The 20,459-nt window shown below is 43.3% G+C and overlaps 1 protein-coding gene across 3 annotated transcripts in view; it reads right to left on the bottom strand.

Moving 5' to 3' along the window:
* The window catches only part of TNS2 (tensin 2), a 166,345-nt gene that overhangs the window by 101,455 nt on the left and 44,431 nt on the right, over positions 1–20,459 (bottom strand). Inside the window, exon 1 of one of the 3 annotated variants that reach the window (XM_081934414.1) lies at positions 13,903–14,102. The exons of the other annotated variants lie outside the window; for them this stretch is intronic. Coding sequence (XP_081790540.1) covers positions 13,903–13,983 — 81 coding nt within the window. The 5' untranslated portion in view covers positions 13,984–14,102. Of the gene's footprint in view, positions 1–13,902; positions 14,103–20,459 lie in introns of those variants that run through there. 3 annotated transcript variants of the gene reach the window in all.

Raw genomic sequence — 20,459 nt, 5'->3', positions numbered from 1 at the left:
AAAATTCTCACACACACCCCAACCCCAAAAAGTTTAAGGGCAATAGGTGATTTCAGGGCTAAAGAATGCTCATCCTTGGGGGCGGGGGGGGAAGGCATGGGAAGTAGTGTCCATATAGAATAGATTAGCATTATGGGGAGCAATCTTCTCCTGCTTTGGCACAGGTAGTCCTCAAACAGTTTTTTTAGCGACTGTTCAAATTTACAATGACACTGAAAAATACAATACAATACAATAGTAGAGTTGGAAGGGACCTTGGAGGTCTTCTAGTCCAACCCCCTGCCTAGGCAGGAAACCCTATACCGTTTCAGACAAATAGCTATCCAACATCTTCTTAAAGACTTCCAGTGTTGGGGCATTCACAACTTCTGGAGGCAAGCTGTTCCACTGATTAATTGTTCTCACTGTCAGGAAGTTTCTCCTTAGTTCTAAGTTGCTTCTCTCCTTGATTAGTTTCCACCCATTGCTTCTTGTTCTACCCTCAGGTGCCTTGGAGAATAGTTGGACTCCCTCTTCTTTCTGGCAACCCCTGAGATATTGGAACAATGCTATCATGTCTCCCCTAGTCCTTCTTTCTGTTAAGCTAAACATACCCAGTTATGACTTATAATGACTTATAACTATTTTTCATACTTAAACTGTGGTGGCATCTTCATGGTCACATAATCCAAATTCAGACATTTGGCAACTGACTCTTATTTATGACGATTGCAGTGTCCCAGGGTTATGCTGTTACTTTCTGACAAGCAAAGTCAAGGGGGAAGCCAGATTCACTTAACAACTGTGTTACTAATATAACAACTGGAGTGATTCACTTAACAAATGAGTCAAGAAAGGGGCAAAATTCACTTAACAATGGGGCAAAGTTCACTTAACAATGGGGCAAAATTCACTTAACAGCTGTCTTGCTTAACAACAGAAATTTTGGGCTCAATAGTGGTCATAAGTCAAGCACTGCTTGTACGAAGAAGATCTCATTCTGGCATCTCCAATTCAACCAATCAATTCATGTATCAGACAGTAATGCTGGGAAATGCCTTATCTACCTAGGTTGAGCCACTCAAAGCTTACAGTAAAGGTAGTCCTTGTTTAGCAAATACAATTAGGACTAGAAATTCAGTTGGTAAGTGAACTGGTCACTAGGTGAAACCACAACTGTTCTTATCATTTTATTTCAGTTTTCCTTTGCTTTGCAGACCTATAAAGGTCATAAATGTGAGGACTGGTTGCAAAATTACTTTTTTCATCAGTTTTGTATCAAGCAAATGGTGACTAAATGAGACAGTTGCTAATCAAGGACCACTTGTACTTGTCCAGTTTCATCAATTTAACCTTCCCTGACAAAATTGCCATCATTGTAACAAGCCTGAAAGGAGTAATAGTGAGATGCATTGAATTATATATTTAATTATATACTGCCCAATAACAATCCTATTAATTTCCATCTACTATTATTTATTCCACAATACTGGCACTTTAAAAGCTTATCTCTCTCATATGCAGAAAAGAAATGTACTCCATCAGGAATGTCTAGCCCTGACTGTATCTTTAGAAAAATGGCAAAACTATACACCTCTCTTTCACTAATTGTTAGTTGAACTGATTTGGTTTTCAGCTGCATTGTTTTAACTCCTACGCTTTATCGTTTGTATTTTTATCAGGCCTTGAATGTTGTCTGAATGGGAAGGCAGGGTCTAAATCAAAGAAAGAAAGAGAGAGAGAGAGAGAGAGAGAGAGAGAGAGAGAGAGAGAGAGAGAGAGAGAGAGAGAGAGAGAGAGAGAGAGAGAGAGAGAGAGAGAAGTTTGAACATGAAGAATGAAAGGCTTATTATCAGTGGAGGTATTCAGCCAGTTCAGGCGAACCGGTAGTGGCGACCTGCGGCTGGCCACGCCCACCCACCCGTTTCACTGTGTGGCGAACCGGTGGTTAAATTATGTGAAACCCACCTCTGCTTATTATGCTATACAGTCAGGAGTGAAGACAGAGCTGACAGAGAGAAGTATGGAGGACACATCACACAAACAGGCATAAGAGAGATAGACAATATTTTGCAACAGTAGAAAGACAGATGATGAAAAGGGCAAAAACGTTTAAAAGAAGAGGGCAGAAGGGAACGATGCGGCCTTGGCAGCCATGCTGAGTCACGAACATTGGCCTTCCTCTACTAAGCATAAATTGTGCACCGGTCCTTAACGCATGGTTGTAGCAATGGTTTGACTGAATCACTGGCTCAGGCTGTTGTCATCTCTGGCTGGTCTAGGAAGAATGGTAAGAAGGAAAAAGCTCAACATACAGGAGAGGGGATACACAAGGAAGGATGGTATCCTTTATATGTTAACTTCAGTCACAGACATGGGATGCAGAAAGGGACAGTACATTCCCAAGAGAGAAAATGCTGAAATTTGGGACACAAGCTGCAAAATGGAATGTCAGGCATGACAATTTCCACTTCCCTTTCACACAGTTGGGGGAGAGGAGGATCTATGCAGACAACTAGAAACAAACAGAAATGATAGTAGAGACATAAATTGCAGAGGGAGGAAGATTTTTTTTTGGCAGCCCTACACATGCAGACATGCATAGCTATACTTCTATCATTCATACACACACATACGAGATATATATCCAGAGACCATCCAGGCAGAAAACCATATTTTTAATGTTGCCTTTGTTATGTTTGTGTTGTATTTGTGCTGATAAATAAATAAAGGGAGACTAGTATAGATCTATTTCAAGCTATTTAGCTCTCATCAGCTAGCTCGAATCCAGTAAGGGTATGGCTAGCTGATGAGAGCAAAATAGCTTGAAATAGATCTATACTAGTCCCCCTTTATTTATTTATCAGCACAAATACAACACACACACACAAACACACAAACACACACACACAGAGAGAAGGGGGGGAGGGCAGCCTTGAATTTTTCTCCTGCTAAGTCCTCAAGCTCTGAGGTTGTACATTTCAAGTAGGATCAAGATCAATGTTTTTATAAAATTTTCTCTTGCAATATCAATGCTGGATTAGAATACTTCTCCATCTACCGGCAGTTCTCGATGTATGGCCATAGTTGAACCCAAAACTTCTGTGGTTCAGTGAGACATTTATTATGTGGGTTTTGCCCCATTTTATGACCTTTCTTGCCAAAGTTTTGGGGAGGTCTTATTATTTTGGAGGTGCAGGAGGTGGCGAGTGTGGTCACCTCATGGCTGCTGCTGTGTTGCAATATTTTCAGGAAGAGCTTATTTTAACACATGCGTTCAAAAGCCTGATTGGGCTTATTATCCAGGAAGGTCTTATTTTCGGGGAAACACGGTAACACAGCTGCTAATTGAATCCGGCTTCCCCGTTGATTTTGCTTGTCAAGAGGTGGCAAAAGGAGATCACATGACCTTGGGACACAGCAAAGGTCATACGTATGAACCAATTGCCGAGCATATGATTTCTGACACCTGATTGTGGGGCTGCCACAAAGGTCGCAAGTGTGAAAAATGATCATGTCCCTTTTTTCGGTGCCCTTGTAACTTTGAACAGTCATTAAACGAATGGTTGTAAGTTAAGGTCTCCCAAGTTACAAACCAGCAATTTGAGCCATAAGGGGTTCTCAGGGGGAAAAGAGGAACAATTAACAAAATGCCCATCACAACAAGCCACAATTCCCATCCTTGCCTTTGATGTCCCAATGCATATTTTGTCACCTTGTAAACACTGCGGTGAGGAGCTTATATGCTTTGCGGTGCATACATTTCTATGTGGGGCTGACAAGAAAGCAAGGCTAGATCAACTCCAAACGGACCCACCACAAAAGCTGCGGAGAAATACAAGACTTGGAAGGTGGTGCAACTGAGCCAAGCTACACCCTGCAGCAGGCTAGTCATTGAAAACAGGATTCTGGGCACAAGAAAAATCAACCCACCAGGTTTTTCTAAGGAAATTGGTATCAAGCACAGCTCCCTTCCAATCATATCACGCTTGTGCCATTGGTGGCCTCTGATTAAGGACGAGAGGCTGGAGGCCTCCAAGCAAAACTTGCCCATTCTTATCACTGCTCATCCAAGAGAGGATACCGAGACACAGGAGAAAGAACAGATACGATACAGGGGATTTGCTGACAGACCACAGTGCACGAAGGAAACAAGGGCTCTGAGTCAATTCCTCCCATTCTCCTCTCAAAGCAATTCTTTTCGAAATTAAAATGGAGCCACGGTGCTCCCCAAAAACACAGTCTCTGGTGGTTTATGGTGAATCTACGGGCAATCACAGCAGCGCTCTCCAACTTCCTGCACAACTAAGCTGTGTAAGGAATGGGAGGCTCCCAGCCAGCTGGACACAGTGTTCCTTAACTCCGGAAAATCAGATGGGAATGGGTCAAAGCTTAAGAATAGAAGGCAGGGCTCCGGAGCCCAGGAACAAAAATAGGATTTGTCAAGCTATCATCCCCCTGCCTGTCTGAGAACAGAACTCAATATCGCCTGTTTCACTGTGGCCAGCAAATTAGTTGGCTGGCTTCCCTGCCATGCACAGCTCATCATTGTAAAGAGGAAAAGTAATCCGGTCTGTTTCCTTGCCATACTTTATGATTAATGTCATTTCCTGGCTCTCTCACCCATCCCCTTCTTTTCCTTGCTTTGGGCGTTCCAGCTCCGTTTGGAATGAAATGGTAGAAATGCAGAAAGGTATGTAGATGCCTAGGCATCCTTCCCCCTCCCCCTCCACTTCCTTCTTGGCTGCTGACTTGCTTGGGAAATGGTTGGTTAGGCAAACCCCCACCTTTTGTACATGAAACCTAAACCAAAGGTTTGGGAAACTTATCGAAGGGACTGTTGTTCTAATTACATTCCTGGACATTTCAACTCAAGTGTTCAGCAACAGTTACGACAAACTCTCAGCAATGCCAAAAGCGCAGAAGCCAAGTGGTCATAAAAGAGCTGCCAATTGATGCAGGAGTTGACAGACAGAGGGTAGCATATGGTGCTTCATCCTGTCCTTTGTGGCCTCTTAAAGCCTGCTAAAAACTGTCAAAGCCAGTGCAAACGGCCTAATTACAATGGCACAATTAAGGAGGAGAAAAGAGGAGGAAATTAAGAGTATTTGGCCTCCCACTTGAAACTGTTGCCCTGCCTCTTGGTGACACTTAGCGGCCTCAAATATATCTTAGAAAATAATTCCCTGCATTCCCAGGGATCCCCCCCCTTTTTCCCCTACTACAGCGTTCAGCTTTAATCCACTATTTGAACATGAAAATTCTCCCATAGGCATCGAAGTAAAATGCAAGGTTATCACAAAGAAATGTTCCCAAACCTGAAGCACTTGATAGGTTTGGCCACACAAATGTACCAATTCCATCCTTCCTGTCTCAGGATTGTTAAAACACAAAATAACTTGAAAGAAGGATTTCCCTTCTGGTCTGCATCCAGATAAAGACAAAGCGTCAGCAGTTTAGTTCAGGAAAAAAGCTGCTGCTTGCAGATGCTCAAAATACTGTTTTCAGGTTCTCCCAGACTTTCTTATTATGTCCCATCATAGACTTTTTAATACGTACACCTGAAATTGACCTTGCCTAGATGCAAATACCATTCATGGAACAACCAGAACTGATGGTATTCACTCAAGAAAACCTATAACGATATACAGGTAGTCCTTGAGTTAAGACCACAATTAACCCCAACATTTATCTTGCTAAGTGAATTTTTTGTTAAGAGAGCTTTGCTCCATTTTACGACTTCTCTTGCCGCAGTTGTTACAGTAAGTGAATCATTTGCATTTGTTAAGTTGGTAACACAGTTAAGTGAATCTGGATTCCCCATTGACTTTGCTGGTCAGAAGGTTGCCAAGCATCTGGATCAAATGACCATAGGGATCGCTGCAACGGTCGTAAGCGTGGAAAGTGGTCATAAGTCACTTTTCTCAGTGCTGTTGTAACTTTAAACAGACACTAAATGAACTGTTGTAAGTTGAGGACTACCTGTAAACACCAAACCTGCTGTCGTGCTGAGATGTGAATGGACTTACCGAAGCAATTCACAGGTGTCTTGATTTGTTCTATTAAAAAAAAAAATTAACCCCAACCAAGTCATTGATAACCTTCAGGACACTCCATATAGGAGGCTCCTGTACCACTCCCTTCTCATCTTTGTCCTTCATGGTCCTTTCCCATTTGTCAGCTGCTGATTAATTTACAGCTCAGTAGCCACGCAGACTGTGGCTGGCTCAGTGGCTAAGAGGCTGAGCTTGTCGATCAGAAAGGTCAGCAGTTTTGCGGTTCGAATCCCTAGTGCCACGTAACTGAGTGAGCTCCTGTTACTTGTCCCAGCTTCTGCCAACCTAGCAGTTCAAAAGAATGTAAAAATGCAAGTAGAAAAAAAGGAACCACTTTTGGTGGGAAGGTAACAGTGTTCCATGTGCCTTTGGCATTTAGCCATGCTGGCCAACATTACCACAGAGACGTCTTCGGACAGCGCTGTCTCTTTGGGTTTGAAATGGAGATGAACACCATCCCCTAGAGTTGGGAATGGCTAGCACATATGTATGACGGGAACCTTTACCTTTGCCTTTTAAGCCACGTAGAAGGAATCACTGCAAATGCAACTGATACAACTGAATTTGGAGAAGGACTATTACCTATTGGTGGGAATTTGTTCCTTGTCCCACATGCCACTCCTCAATCCTTTCCTCCATACTAGAACCAAGATATTGTGATCTCCCCCCCCCCCCCAGCACCATTTTTATCTTTGTTTTTAAAGTGAAAAGGAGGGCTTCAGCTCTCATCAGAGTAGGGCGATCAATAGTTTTAATTCGCAAGAAAACAAATCCAGTGCAAAGTTAGGGTACAAGTGGTAAGGGGGGAAACCTTTGCTGCCGATCACCTGCATCTATTGGTCAAATGGAAGGAGTTTGGTCAACACAACTGATGATGTTGAGAGAAGGGCAGTGAGGTGGTCTAAATCAGTTAGTGAGGCCGGAATAGAAATAGCAATAGCAACAGCGATAGCACTTAGACTTAGAACTTAGCACTATGCACTTCATAGTGCTTTACAGCCCTCTCTAAGTGGTTGACAGAGTCAGCCTATTGCCTCCAACAATCTGTGTCCTCATTTTACCAACCTCGGAAGGATGGAAGGCTGAGTCAACCTTGACCCTGGTGAGATTTGATTTGCCAAATTGCAGGCAACCGGCAGTCAGCAGAAGTAGCCTGCAGTACTGCATTCTAACCATTGCACCATCACAGCTCAAATACCCTTCATAAAAGATTCACACCATAAAAGAGGTTGCTTAGGGAGGGAAAAACCAGCATGAGTCAATGTATTCACATGACCAGTGGACAGCCAGAACTGACTGCATTCACTCAAGAAAACCTATAACAGTAACATCAAACTTGCTGTCATGCTGAGATGATTCCCTCAATTAAGTGAACTTAATACAGGATACAACTGACAGATGACCAAGGAGGCAGACGGGCAGGCAGGCAAGGATGTTTACATGCTGAGAGAGAAGAACAGAGATCAGTTGATGCTCACAGGAAGTTGTTCAGATTTACCAATCATCCACCAAAGACCACCAAAACAGCAGCTGATTTAAGTCCAGACAGAGTCCTTCTGTTGCCTGTGAATCCTACCAAATCTCTCCCGAGTTGCAAGTTCTTTCTTGGATTACCTGCATTGATGGTGCTTCAATACATTACTCAACAGACCAGGCACTTCCTCCTCCTGAAAGCCATCATACAGCAGTAGCAAAGCAGGAGCTTAGTCACTGTGGTTGGAAAGCATGCTTTATGTGGCTTAGTAAACAGTATAAGAAAGAATAGCTAAAACTGCAGGCTTAGCGAAGTCTATGAAGCTAGTCCAAAAATTCTAACATGAAGCATATTGTCAGAGCATTAATGGCCAATATTATTAGCCTGGTAGACTTAACTTTGTGTTTTAGTAACACCTTGAGTTCCACCAGCCCATTCACAGAGGATTTCACTCCTTGTTTGTCCCTTAAGGCTTCTTTTGCAGCAATCTAATTTGGAAGAAGAGAGTTCATTGTTGCTATTGGACATTATCAAACATGGCAAATAATTACTTCTTCAATTAAGTGATAAGGTTTACTGGGAGATTTCCACCACACAGGTTCCTACTGTTGAAAGAAATGTCCATCTGGATTCAGTTCCAAGTGGGGAGGAAGACACTGGAAACATGGAGGCTGATTGGAAAGATAGTTTAATGGTGGACAGGACCACATGCTTTGAAGTCCTGGGCAATTGAGCACATGGGAGGGAGGGAGGGATGGAGGGATGGAGGGATGGAGAGAGAGAGAGAGAGAGAGAGAGAGAGAGAGAGAGAGAGAGGGAGAGGGAGAGAGAGGGAGAGAGAGAGAGAGATATTTATACCCTCTCTTGGCCTTTGAACTTGTTACCTGTTCCTGTGAAAGAAATGTATTCTGATTGGTTGTCAGACTCACATGGGGCCATGCAGGGGTAACATTGTAAGTTGTCTTGAGTCCCAGGTTTGGTTGAATCTTGCTGGGTGATATTATGAAGGGGCTTTGGGCAATTCCTATTATGGCTTAATGGCTTTGCCCTCGTTGGATCTTGAGTGAGGGCTAATCCTATCATGTCCTGAAGGTGAAGGCCTTTTGTTTTGTAGATAACCTGGCCCAGCCTTTTGTCTTGTAGATATGTTGGCACCCAGCCTTTCTGGGACTATTAACAAAGGTGGGGGCTGCTTTTCAAGAGCATGTTTCTCCTTTTCTCATCCAGGGAGTTATAATATTCTGCCTTTTTAATATTTCCTGTAATATTTCATTCTTCTAGGAGAGGAGTGGGTGCTAACTTCCTACACTACTGTAGTTTCCTCCAGTTACAATATTAAGATTTTGTGTAATGAGACCTGCAGTAGGAAGAAGTTTAATTTATAAGAATAGACTTGGTTTTTTTTTCCAGTGTGGGACAGGTGGCATATAAATGCAATAAATAAAATGAGAATGTTCCTATTGGTATGCTGTGTTGATGAACTGGGGACTTTCCCAACCCGTTGCAAACATGCATCTGGTAATACTAATTGTTAGACAACTAGAAATGAATAACCTTTGCAGATTGTGGCAAGTCTTCATTTGTCTTTATTCTTTTCTTGAACCAAAAGTTCTTGTTGAATCTCTTGCTAGCATATTTCTGCAACATTACACCTGTTTCAAAATGGGAGGTGTCCTTAATTAAATAGGACTGGGCAAAAGAGAGATTACTTTGTGTACTATTCACCATATCTAGCATACACACTGCAGATGCACAACCATGGCTGAAACATCTGGAGCTGTTGCACAATTGCCATGGGATACTAATGCAAGCACCCTTAGCCCCATTAGCTTTTCTAATATCCCCTAAGACCTAAGACTTTGCTGCAGACCTCAGAGTGTAAGGAGGATTACATAGTTGGAGCCTTTCAGGAGGAGAACTGGGTGACTTTTCCTGCTCATTTCCTGTTTATTCAGCATTCTCAGCTCTTCTGGAAAGATGGTCAGAGGTCTTCCCCCAGAGGAGTAAGGTCATTCCTAATAAACTATAGGAACAAGAGGTTTTTTTCCCCCAAAGATAAACCTATAAGCACACAAGATAATCTCCAGCTGAGTGCTGGTAGGCAGAGAGCTTTCTCGCATGTTCACTTGATCTTCATTCAAGAAGAATCTCATCATGCAAATCTTGTGTCACAGATAGTAGCCCCTAGGTGCAGATTGGAAGCAACAGGCTGTGCCAAATATGCCTGGTGATGGGTAACCTTTTGCAGTGAAAAGCCACAGTAGATATTAATACTGTAGCATGTTCGAAAATTCCTCTAATTTGGGGCAGGTGATAATATATGATCACACTGACCAGGGCAATTATGTAACAAGATCTCGTGTGTGTGTGTGTGTGTGTGTGTGTGTGTGTGTGTACGTGTGTGCGTGCACGTGCGCAGAGTGTCCACTTTTTTAGACCGAGTCTTAATATGCCCATCTTTCATTTGCTTCCTACCCCAAATTGGGTGGGTAATGGTGCAGTTTGGTTAATAATCTGCTGATTAGTTTTGTGGATCTGACTTCTGGGACTCTAAAGCTATCAAAACATGGGTGGAACACAATATATTTCTTCCTATACATTCACTATTGCTCTTCATAAGGCAGGACATAGGAGCAATTTGGGGGAGTAGATGAATTTTCCAGAGAAAACGTAGAAAGCAAACATTAAAAATGGATGAGCCCAACATCTGGAACCAAAGTACACCGTTTCATCTCTTCTTTGTCTCTCTTTCTGCCGGCATCTTCCTTCCTGACACTTTTCCCGTCCTCCCTCCCCTCTCTTCCACCTTTATTTTGTAAAACTCATCTGTACATAATGCTCTTTTTTTTCTTATTTCCCCACAAAAACAATGCTGTGAAGCGCCCAGTCACACAGTTGCTTTTAATGTCTAAGGAAGGACTGGAACCAGCAGTGTGCTGGAGCCGAGAGGCAGCAGCTTGCAAGAGCAACTGATACATTTTTGGGACTTTTGAGTTGAGCCCCTATGCTTAGTGCATCAATCAGTTGTTGGTTGGTTGGCAGCATGGCATGATGGTGACATTGGAGAAAGCAGAGTGGGTTGCTAAATACTTACCAGCACACCACAAACTAGAACTCCCAGACTCCCAGATTCTAATTAGCACCTAAACCACAGCACCAAACTGGTTCTCAGAACCTTTTTGCAGGATTCCGAGCAAATTAATAACTGCCTATTTTTAGCTTTAAAAAGATATGCCTATGTGAAAGAGACCTAGGGGAACCCCTGCCCTCTACTCTCCCATTCCTTTTACTCCTGTAACTCTTTGTAAAAGAAATTAGAGTTTGTTTCAAGACCTGAAGAAAAAAAGGAAGGAGGATGAATAAGTTAGCATTGAAATCAGGAAGGAGACACAACAGCCCTGGAGTTTTTAAAAGTCAAACAAGTATTTGCCTTGGTAAATCTGGCATCCTTAATTCCATCATATCAACCTTTCCCATCCTTTTATGATCCAGATGCGTTGGGATTGCAAGTCCCGTAATTCCCAGTTAGTTGCCCCAACACAGTTGGAAGATGTCAACTGAAGGGCGACGGTGTACGTAGTTATGCAGAATGCATTTATTCTGCTTGCAATAGCTAATCACTGACTTGATCTTTGACATGTGCAATTGCAAATCCTTACTTAGTAGTGTAATAATCAAGCAATGTGAACAGGTAACTATGAACAGCCTCAAGAGCACAGCTTCACAACCTGAGACCCAAACCCTTCAATGCAGCTTCTAGAACCCTTCTGCAAATCGCTGCCAAATTGTCATTTTTAATATGGCAGGCAGGGAAATGAGTTGCTGCCAAGGAAGTCATCCTCTTCACAGCATTTCATTACTTCAGCTTTAACTTTAAAAAAGCAATGAAATCAAGTTTTGTTTCTATTCTGGCCCCATCTGATTACTGACACTCCTGGCACACCACTGCAAGACCTGAAAAAGATTGTGCAGTCAGTGCCCCTAGAGACAGGGCGGATAACAAGCAGTCCAGGGCCACAGGCGGCCTTTAGCTAGCAAAGATACAGTTCTTGGATCCTAACATGAAGTGGATTAACTCCTGTTCTGCTACTATTAATGGCACAAACCCAAGCACTCTGCTCCCGTTTGCCAGCTGATCCTTGTACCGGTGGGGTGAGAAGAAATAGAGATGTGTGTTTGTTAAGAAGTACAGGAAAAGTCTGCTTTGATAGTCTTTGATGCAGTCCAAATGGACTCTGCAAACACCTGCACAATTGCCACCAGCTAAGGGCCACAGCGCAAAAGTGGGTGAGACAGGAGGCATTTTGGAAGAGGGAAATCAGAATAAACTACAGGTAGTCCTCAACTTATGACCACAACTGAGCCCAAACTTTTGGTTGTTAAGTGAGACATGCGTTAAGTGAGCTTTGCTCCATTAACTTTGCTTGTCAGAAGGCAGCAAAAGGGGATCGCATGACCTTGGGACACTGCAATGGTCGTAAATGCGAACCAGTTGCCAAGCATCTGAATTTTGATCACATGACCATGGGGATGACTGCAACGGCCGTAAGTGTGAAAAATGGTCATAAGTCACTTTTTTCAGTGCCGTTGTAACTTACAACGGTCATGAAATGAACTGGTGTAAGCCAAGGACTACCTGCACTGTACGTGTATTGGAAACATCTGGGCAATCCCTGGATGACAGCAAACAGAAAACTCAGCTTTTACTACCACTTTGAGTTAATTTGGAGTTTTGTGGTCCTAATTCAGAAATCTTGCAGAGGAAATGTGTTCACTCATCCATCCACCCATCCGATTATATCATTCTATAGTGGTGACTCAGGGATGGATGGGAAAGGGATGTGGTGGCACAGTGGCTAAGCCGCTGAGCATGTCGATCAGAAGGCTCAGCGGTTCGAATCCCTAGCGCCACGTAACGGAGGGAGCTCCCGTTACTTGTCCCAGCTTCCGCCAACCTAGCAGTTCAAAAGCATGTAAAAATGCAAGTAGAAAAATAGGGACCACCTTTGGTGGGGAGGTAACAGCATTCCATGCGCCTTCAATGTTTAGTCATGCTGGCCACATGATCACAGAGACGTCTTCAGACAGCACTGGCTGTTTGACTTTGAAACGGATATGAGCACCCCCCCTAGAGTCAGGAACAACTAGCACGTATGTGCGAACCTTTATAGCACTTCAGCTCCAGCATAAAAGTTTTTTCTATGCAGGCAATTCCTAGGATCATCTAATGAGATGCAAATCATCAAAGCAAGGAAGAGCCCTAAGCCGTAGACATGGCACATGCATTCCTATGCCCCATTTTAAAAATAGTCCTTTTCTGCTGTTTTTGTATGAACACTATTCCAGCCTCTCAAGTGTTACAGGTTAAATGATTTTGTGCCCTGATTCAGTCTCGTTTCCTTTCACACCTTCTCTTTCACCAAAACTAGAGTGAGGCTTATGTGCGACTGATCAAGATTCAACTTAAGGATAGCTCATCTGATGCCCTCCAGATGTTTTGGATTTACCCCCGTCAGGCCCACCATGGCTAAGACAAAGGAATGGGGTGGGGGGTGGGGTTCCCTTGTCCAAACATCTGGAGGGCATCAAGTTGCTTGTCTGATTTAACTACAGTATATAGAATCTCAGCCATTATTTTTTTTTTTAAAAAAAAGGAAAACCAAACAAAGCTGTTTCTTAAAATACATATCAGGAAATGGCTCAAACAGGCTGACATGGCATTTGGCCAACCAGCTTTCTCCCATCTGGGGTCTTAAGACTGCGGCAATACGAAGCAAATGTCAAAATTAGCTCTCAAGCACGGAAGCACAATCCATCAGGCTAGTTCATCCTCACCCTCCTGAGAATTTTTGCCTTGAACATCGTTACAACAACAAAGAGAACCCAGTGGAAGGGAATATGTGTGTGTCAGGGGGTGGGTGGGAGTTGGGCACGATAACTGTACACTTTTAGTAGAATAGTCATGTTAGGTCAGCCAGAGGAAAAACACAAGTTAAAGGTGTTCCTTTGTACTAAACCTATGGGGGGGGGGGGGGGGGAAGCGAAGCAAGAGGATGTTTCAGCAGGAAACCAGGGAGAGATCCTAGTTACTGGCTACTTTCTTAAGTTGTACAGTGAGCAAAGTTCCCCCCAAAAAGAATGATGGACTAAGCCAATTTACTGCCCCATTAACTCGTCCAGCTTATTTCACTCTGTACATCAAATGGAAAACCAAAGACGTTCAGTGAATAGCTTTCCCTCCAGCCTGTCTGGGGATGATGGGGACTAATACCACCAAATCCAGCACACACCATCCCAGTCAAAGACTGTTACACAACGAGAAAACCACATCTCACACCCAATCCCTGCCTTCCTTCTTTATCCAAAAGCTTCCCCTGCTTTCCAAACACTTACCCGGCAGCTACTTGGTATTCGGGCACTTTCCCTTCTCCCCAGGGCTCTCAGGAGAGTTTCCACCGTGTTTCGGGGCTTCATGGTGACCAAGGAGACAATGACACATGGATCCTACTTGTGCCTCTGAGCCTTGGCTTGCCAAAATGCTTGAGCGCAGGTCCCACCGCCACACACCGCCGAGAGACGCCAGCCCTCTGCACAGTGCCAGGGGCTGCCGTCAGCGACACTTCTGTTGGCTTCTCAAACCAGCCCAGCCCTTGGAGGATGTGAGGCTGGAAATGATGAGGTAGGAGCCAGGCTGGGGTATGAGTTCAGAGCAAGCTGTCAAGGGAGCTCCATTTCCTGATACACAATGGCTCCTTCCCCTTGCAGGGAGGTAATGGAAAAGGAGGAGGCAGCAGCAGAGAAAGAGGGATGGAGGCCCTGGATGAGACGCAGAGGGCTGTAGGTCAGTTGTCTCCAAGCTTGGGCCTTTGAATCAACAGCAACTCCGAGGAGCCAGAAATAAGAAAGAGGTTGGCAGGGGATATAAGGAAAGAGAGAAATGAGGCCAAGCACTGGATAGGGATTCCAAATGAAGTCTGTCTGTCTGTCTGTCTGTCTGTGAATGATGAAGGGGAGTGACTATTGAGATTACTGTCTGTCAGAAGGGCATTTTCCTCAGGCACACACAGAGATAAACACACAGAATTCCTGCAAGTAGAAAACGAACAACCCAGGGAAAAAGTTTTAGTCTAGAGCAGCGTTTCTCAACCTCGGCAACTTTTAAGATATGTGGACTTCAATTCCCAGAATGCCATTGACATACTGCCACAGGAATTCTGGAACTTGAAGTCCACCCATCTCAAGTGGCTGAGGTTGAGGAAATATTGCTTTAGTGAACTGCTTTTCTAGTGTTGGGTGGTTTCGTTTTTCTAAAAAGGGGGGGAAAGAGCCCTGGAAAAAATAGGGATTCAAACCCAACCTTCCATTAATTTCCATAGACTAGCAGCTCGTAGGTGACACAGATTCTCCGGGTTAAGAATAGGAACCACTCACTGAGACACAAATGAGTCTGTAGGACAGACCTCTGAGCAGAGCTGGTTTTGAGAACAGGATCCTTTGAGCCTGGAACCAGGTTCTTCTACACAATCATCAAATACATACAGCTATCACTCTTTTGGGTTAACAATTTGTCATACTACTCAAAGCAGTGATGTGCAGTCAGGGGAGGCAGGGGAGGCAGAGCCTCACCGCTCTCATCATGAAAATAAAAAAAAAATTATTCCGGGAAGCCATGAAAGTGGCTGGGAGAGGCGCGCGGCTTGGTTTAGCCTCCCTGGACATCTCAGCAGCAGCCGCAAGTGTGCCGATCTCTCCATTTTTTGCATCGGACGAGCCCGGGATCCTTGCAAGGGGAATGGGACCACGTGTGCAGGCGGCTCCTCAATGCCAGCCTCAGATCAGCGCAGCCGTGGTCCCCTTCATGTTGGCTTAGGAAGGAGGGGAATGGGACCACGTGTGCAGGGGAAGAGGATCGCGGCTGTCCTAATCTGAGGCTGTGCGCAGCTGAGGAGCCGCCTGCACACGTGGTCCCATTCCCCTTGCAAGGATCCCGGGTTCGCCCGATGCAAAAAATGCCTAGGTAACATCATCAGTGCTAGAAGGGGGGGGGGGAAGGAGGAGAAAGGAGAAGTTTATCTTCTCAGAAATGTCCTCTCAGTGGAGCTGCGGCAGCCTGCCTGCCTCTTTCTGACATTTCTGAGAAGAGAAACTTCTCCGTTTGGGCTACGCCGTGCGATCGGAGCAACCACGCGGTTTGATGACATCACCAGCCTCACCAGTCATAAACCTCACCGTACGTCACTGACTCAAAGCCGTTCAGGAAAGGCAGATACAGCATACAGGGATTCTGCTTGCTGACCTCGCCTTGTTTTGTTTTGGTGTTTTTTTTTTTACAATTTTTAAACTTTATTTTAATACAAACAATCCATCTTCCATTAAACAGTGTGTCATCTGGGTACAACTGTCTTGCGCAATAACAATTAGAATTTACAGCTATACTCATTATTTATCTACTCTTAACTTAACACTGATATACATAACACATCTAATATTGTAACAATCTTCCTCTTGACTTATTGAATTCTATTGATACATTTTCTATATTTCACTAATCTCCTTTTATTTCTAACTTTCATATTTGTTCTCTAGCCATTGGCAGACTAGTTCACATATAGTATAATATTCAGTTTGTTCCTTCTCTTTAATTGCAAGTGTTAACCTATTCAACCTCTCCTTGTCAGCTACAGGACCATTCTACCGTAAGACTCATGAGCTCTCCCACTACTCTATAGGGAGACCTTATATATTGTGAAGAAATTGCATCTTTGATGTCACATATCCATTTTGGCTAAGAGCCACATTTCGGTCTTTGAGAAGCATGCCAAGGATAGATAGGTTGGTGGTCAGGACAAAAATGAAATTTGTTTTCATTCTATTTTCATTTTAAAAGGATGAAAAGTAAATATAATAGCACTAGCACTTTGACTTATATACCGCTTTACAGCCCTCTCTAAGCGGTTTACAGAGTCAGCATATGTCCCCCCCCCCCCAAACAATCTGGGACCTCGGAAGAATGGAAGGCTGAGTTAACCTTGAGCCGATGAGAATCGACCTGCCGAATTCCTGCCAGTGGCAGCCAGCAGAATTAGCCTGCAAGACTGCATTCTAACCATATGATTATTCTCCAGTTTTCTTGGCAAGGTTTTTGGAAGTGGGTTTGTCATTGCCTGCTTCCTAAAGCTGAGAGAAAATGACTGACCCAAGGACACAGAGCTGGCTCAGTGCCTAAGGCAGGACTAGAACTCACAGTCTCCTGGTATCTAGCCTGGTGCCTTGATTACTACATCATATTGGGAACCAAAAAAAAAAGGAGGGTGGGGAATCTAGTAGGACTTTAAGTAGACTTGTCCTCTGTAACTCCTTGCATTATCATCTGTCAGAGCAGAATGTTCTGTCATCACAATCATACATAGACAAATCATTCCTATAATATTTACAGAATTGAAGTGACTTTATATAGCTTGACCTATGCATGGTGTCATCTCCTACTCTGGAATAATCACAGTATATGGAGAGGAAACCATTATAGAGAGGGATGTCTATGGAGACTCTCAGTCATCCAGGTCACGGTTGTCTTAAAGGTGCTTTTTCAAAAAGCAACTGGACTTTGTTTTTTGCTTGAGGACATTTTGCTTCTTATCCAGGAAGCTTCTTCAGTTTCGAATGAATCATGGAGAATGGATTTGGTTTGAAAAAGGGGTCAAAGAAGCCATCTACATTAAAACTGAACAGCCTTCTCTCAACAGAGGGGGGAGGGATATGACACTAGCTCTCTCCTGTTTACAACACAGTCCTTTTAGCATTTCCAAGAAGGCTCCATACACATTTGCATTATTCAGGTGAGGGTAGAAATAAACCTCCAATTGGCCTCAACGACTCTCAGAAAGAGTGCTAACAACCACATGACTGCAAGGAATATAAATCCTTCTACACCATTCTTCAGAACTGAAGAAGCTTTTTAGATGAGGAGTGAAATGTCTTCAAGCAAAAAACCAAAATCCAGTTGCATTTTGAAAAAGCATGTTATACAGAGGGATCTTAGGAAGCCTTATGTCTCTTCCACGCTGAGCCTTAATCAAAGCAAGATATCTACAAGGAATTTTGTTCCTCGTGGCCTTCAGTGATAAGGAAGGCTACTATACCTTCTAAAATGTAGTAGATGAAAAAGAGTGAAGAAACGGAGCAAAGGCAGAAAAACTCCTGTCCAACTGGAAGGCAAGAATATATAAAGACGAACAACCCCTCCCCTCCAAACTCAAAAGTTCAGACTAGTTCTAGCTTACAAATTGCCAAATATTTTCTCTTGTCTCTAAATACTGTAGATCTTCAGCTCAGCAAACAGAAAGAGAAAAAGACAATGCGAAGTCAGTCTCCTAATACATAGCTGGAGATTGCATGATTCTCACAGTAACTTAATCTTGCTGGGCCATGTAGGCAATAAACTATTATTTTTTATTTCAAAACTTTGGATGTAAATCCACTCTACAGTGAGCCAAGGAAGTCCACAGGACAATGTCCAAAGAAGCAGATAGGGATTACAGCCATCAACAATGGTAAAATATTACTGTTATCTCTAGTACTACTATTACAAGCTAAAGTGGAGAGGAAAAGGCCAATGGTTATATCAGCAGTGTGCATAAAGACACTGGAGTCCCATTCAGTTCTCATCTAATCACAATTTTTTGGATTCTTAACTCCTTATAACTAAGAACATGGAACCAATGGAAGAGAATATTTGCAGTTCAGGATTGAACTGAGGGGGTGTCAAACTCGTGTCGTCACATCGTTGTCACATGACATATTGCAACTTCTCCACCCTTCACTAAATCGGGGGTGGGGCGTGGCCAGCGTGTGATGCATCTGGCCTGCAGGCTGCGAGTCTGACATCCCTGAATAATAGAATCTTTGGTGTTCTCTGGGCTTACCGTAGCTGTTTTCTTGCAGATGTTTCATTACCCAATTAAGTAACACCATCAGTATTAGCATGGTTAAGAGCATGGCTATCACCATGGATGGGGTTTTATTAAAAACATAAACCTAGTTTCTAAAGAACTTTATCCACTAAGGAGCAAAAGCATTGTTTGTTTGTTTGTTTGTTTGTTTGTTTGTTAAATTTCTACATTGCTCTCCTCACCTAAGGGACTCTGAGGTTTATCCATCCTCAATCCAGCAAAAACTATATTGACATGAAATCTGCTGTGCCCATTGCCAATCCATGGTCTGTTTTTATTGCTTCTCTTCCTGGTCACTTCCAGTGAAAGTGACAGGTGACAAAGCCTAATGGATTTAACACACATTGGAGGAGCCTGCAATAAGGATAAATAACACTGGTTATAGCTAAGGATACAATAACTGATACCTGTCTCATTTATACACTAGGGGTAGAATAAAGATAGCATCCTAAGAATGAGCCGAAGAAGAGTGTTGTCAGGTTGGACAGGGATTAGGTGTGAGTGAAAATATTGTTTGACATGCTGGAATATTAATTTGTAATTCTAACATACATACATACATACATACATACATACATACATACATACATACATACACACACACACACACACATATACATACCATGGATGGTATTCAGCAAGTTCTGAGCAGTTCTGGAGAACCGGTAGCAGAAATTTTGAGTAGTTTGGAGAACCGGTAAATACCACCTCTGACTGGCCCCGCCCCCATCTATTCTCTGCCACCCGAGTCCCAACTGATTGGGAGGAAATGGGGATTTTGCAGTAACCTTCCTGTCAGCGTTCTAAATACCATGCATGAAATCAATCAGAGACCAAGGCAGAATCATCCTTAAAGTTCCAATTAATCATGCAGGCATGTTAGCACATCTGTGGAATTCCAACTCTGATTTTCTTCCTGGAATTCCACCCAGTTGAAAGTTCATGATCTTATCCCCACACCCATAATCCCATCACATGTTCCAATCATCATCTTCCATGCTGGCATCTACACCCCTCTGCTTCCAGTCAGGTGTCCAGGTGCGGAGACAAAAGATGACCTTGAGCTTCTAGAAAAGAATCACAACAATACATTCCACAATCCTACTCCTTTCTATTCCCCCCTCCCAACTGCTACACTAATGAAACAGCATAGGAAAATAATAGAAAGTGTGGCAGGCCAAAGATCCTAAAAGGAACATAACTACAGGCCTGACACTTCCACTGCCACGCCCACCAAGCCACACCCACTAAGCCACACCACACCCATAAAGCCACACCTGGTAGTAACAAATTTTGAATCTCACCACTGATACATACATACATACGGTACGTACATACATACATATAGTACGTACATACATACGTACATACATACATACGTACATACATACATACATACGTACAGTAAGTATATACATGCATACATACATATTCTGATACCGGGAACTTCAGGTAGAGGAACCTGGGCACCATAAATAAAAAAGCCCAGTGCACACTCTCTTAATTTTCCCCCTCCCCCTGGAAAGAAAGGATTATGGAAGAAGTGCTGGGAAACGACCTGACAGTTGTCACTGGAAGACGAAATCATCAGGATTTCTTCTACACAGGCCATTGTGCCATGGAAAAATAAATCCCGCCTGGAAGGGTTCCAAACCAAATCACCCTCTCTCCCTCCAGTCTTTTCCATTTGTAAACTAAAGTACTATTAGCCCTCGGTTATCAGAGCACTACTTAATGGTTGGAGAGCAATATATCCATTCAATGAAGTACTGCAAAGATTACTCACAGCTCATTAAAAACACATCCAATTATTTGGCTGAGATGATAAACTAAACTGATGAAAAGGGCCAACCAGCCAAAAGACCCAACGGGGTGGCTAATGCCCCACAGTTGGCTTCTCCGCTTTGCTAAAGCAAGGGGGAAAGGTGTCCATCAAACAGGTGATTTATCAAGGGACTTGGTATGAGAGAAATGCTGGAAAGAAGAAGTTCCATGTGATCA

Source organism: Natrix helvetica (assembly GCF_964273705.1).
Source record: "Natrix helvetica genome assembly, chromosome: 1".
NCBI lineage: Eukaryota > Metazoa > Chordata > Lepidosauria > Squamata > Natricidae > Natrix > Natrix helvetica.
Note: the sequence above shows the minus strand (reverse complement) of the source record. Positions and strands in the feature narration are given on the sequence as shown.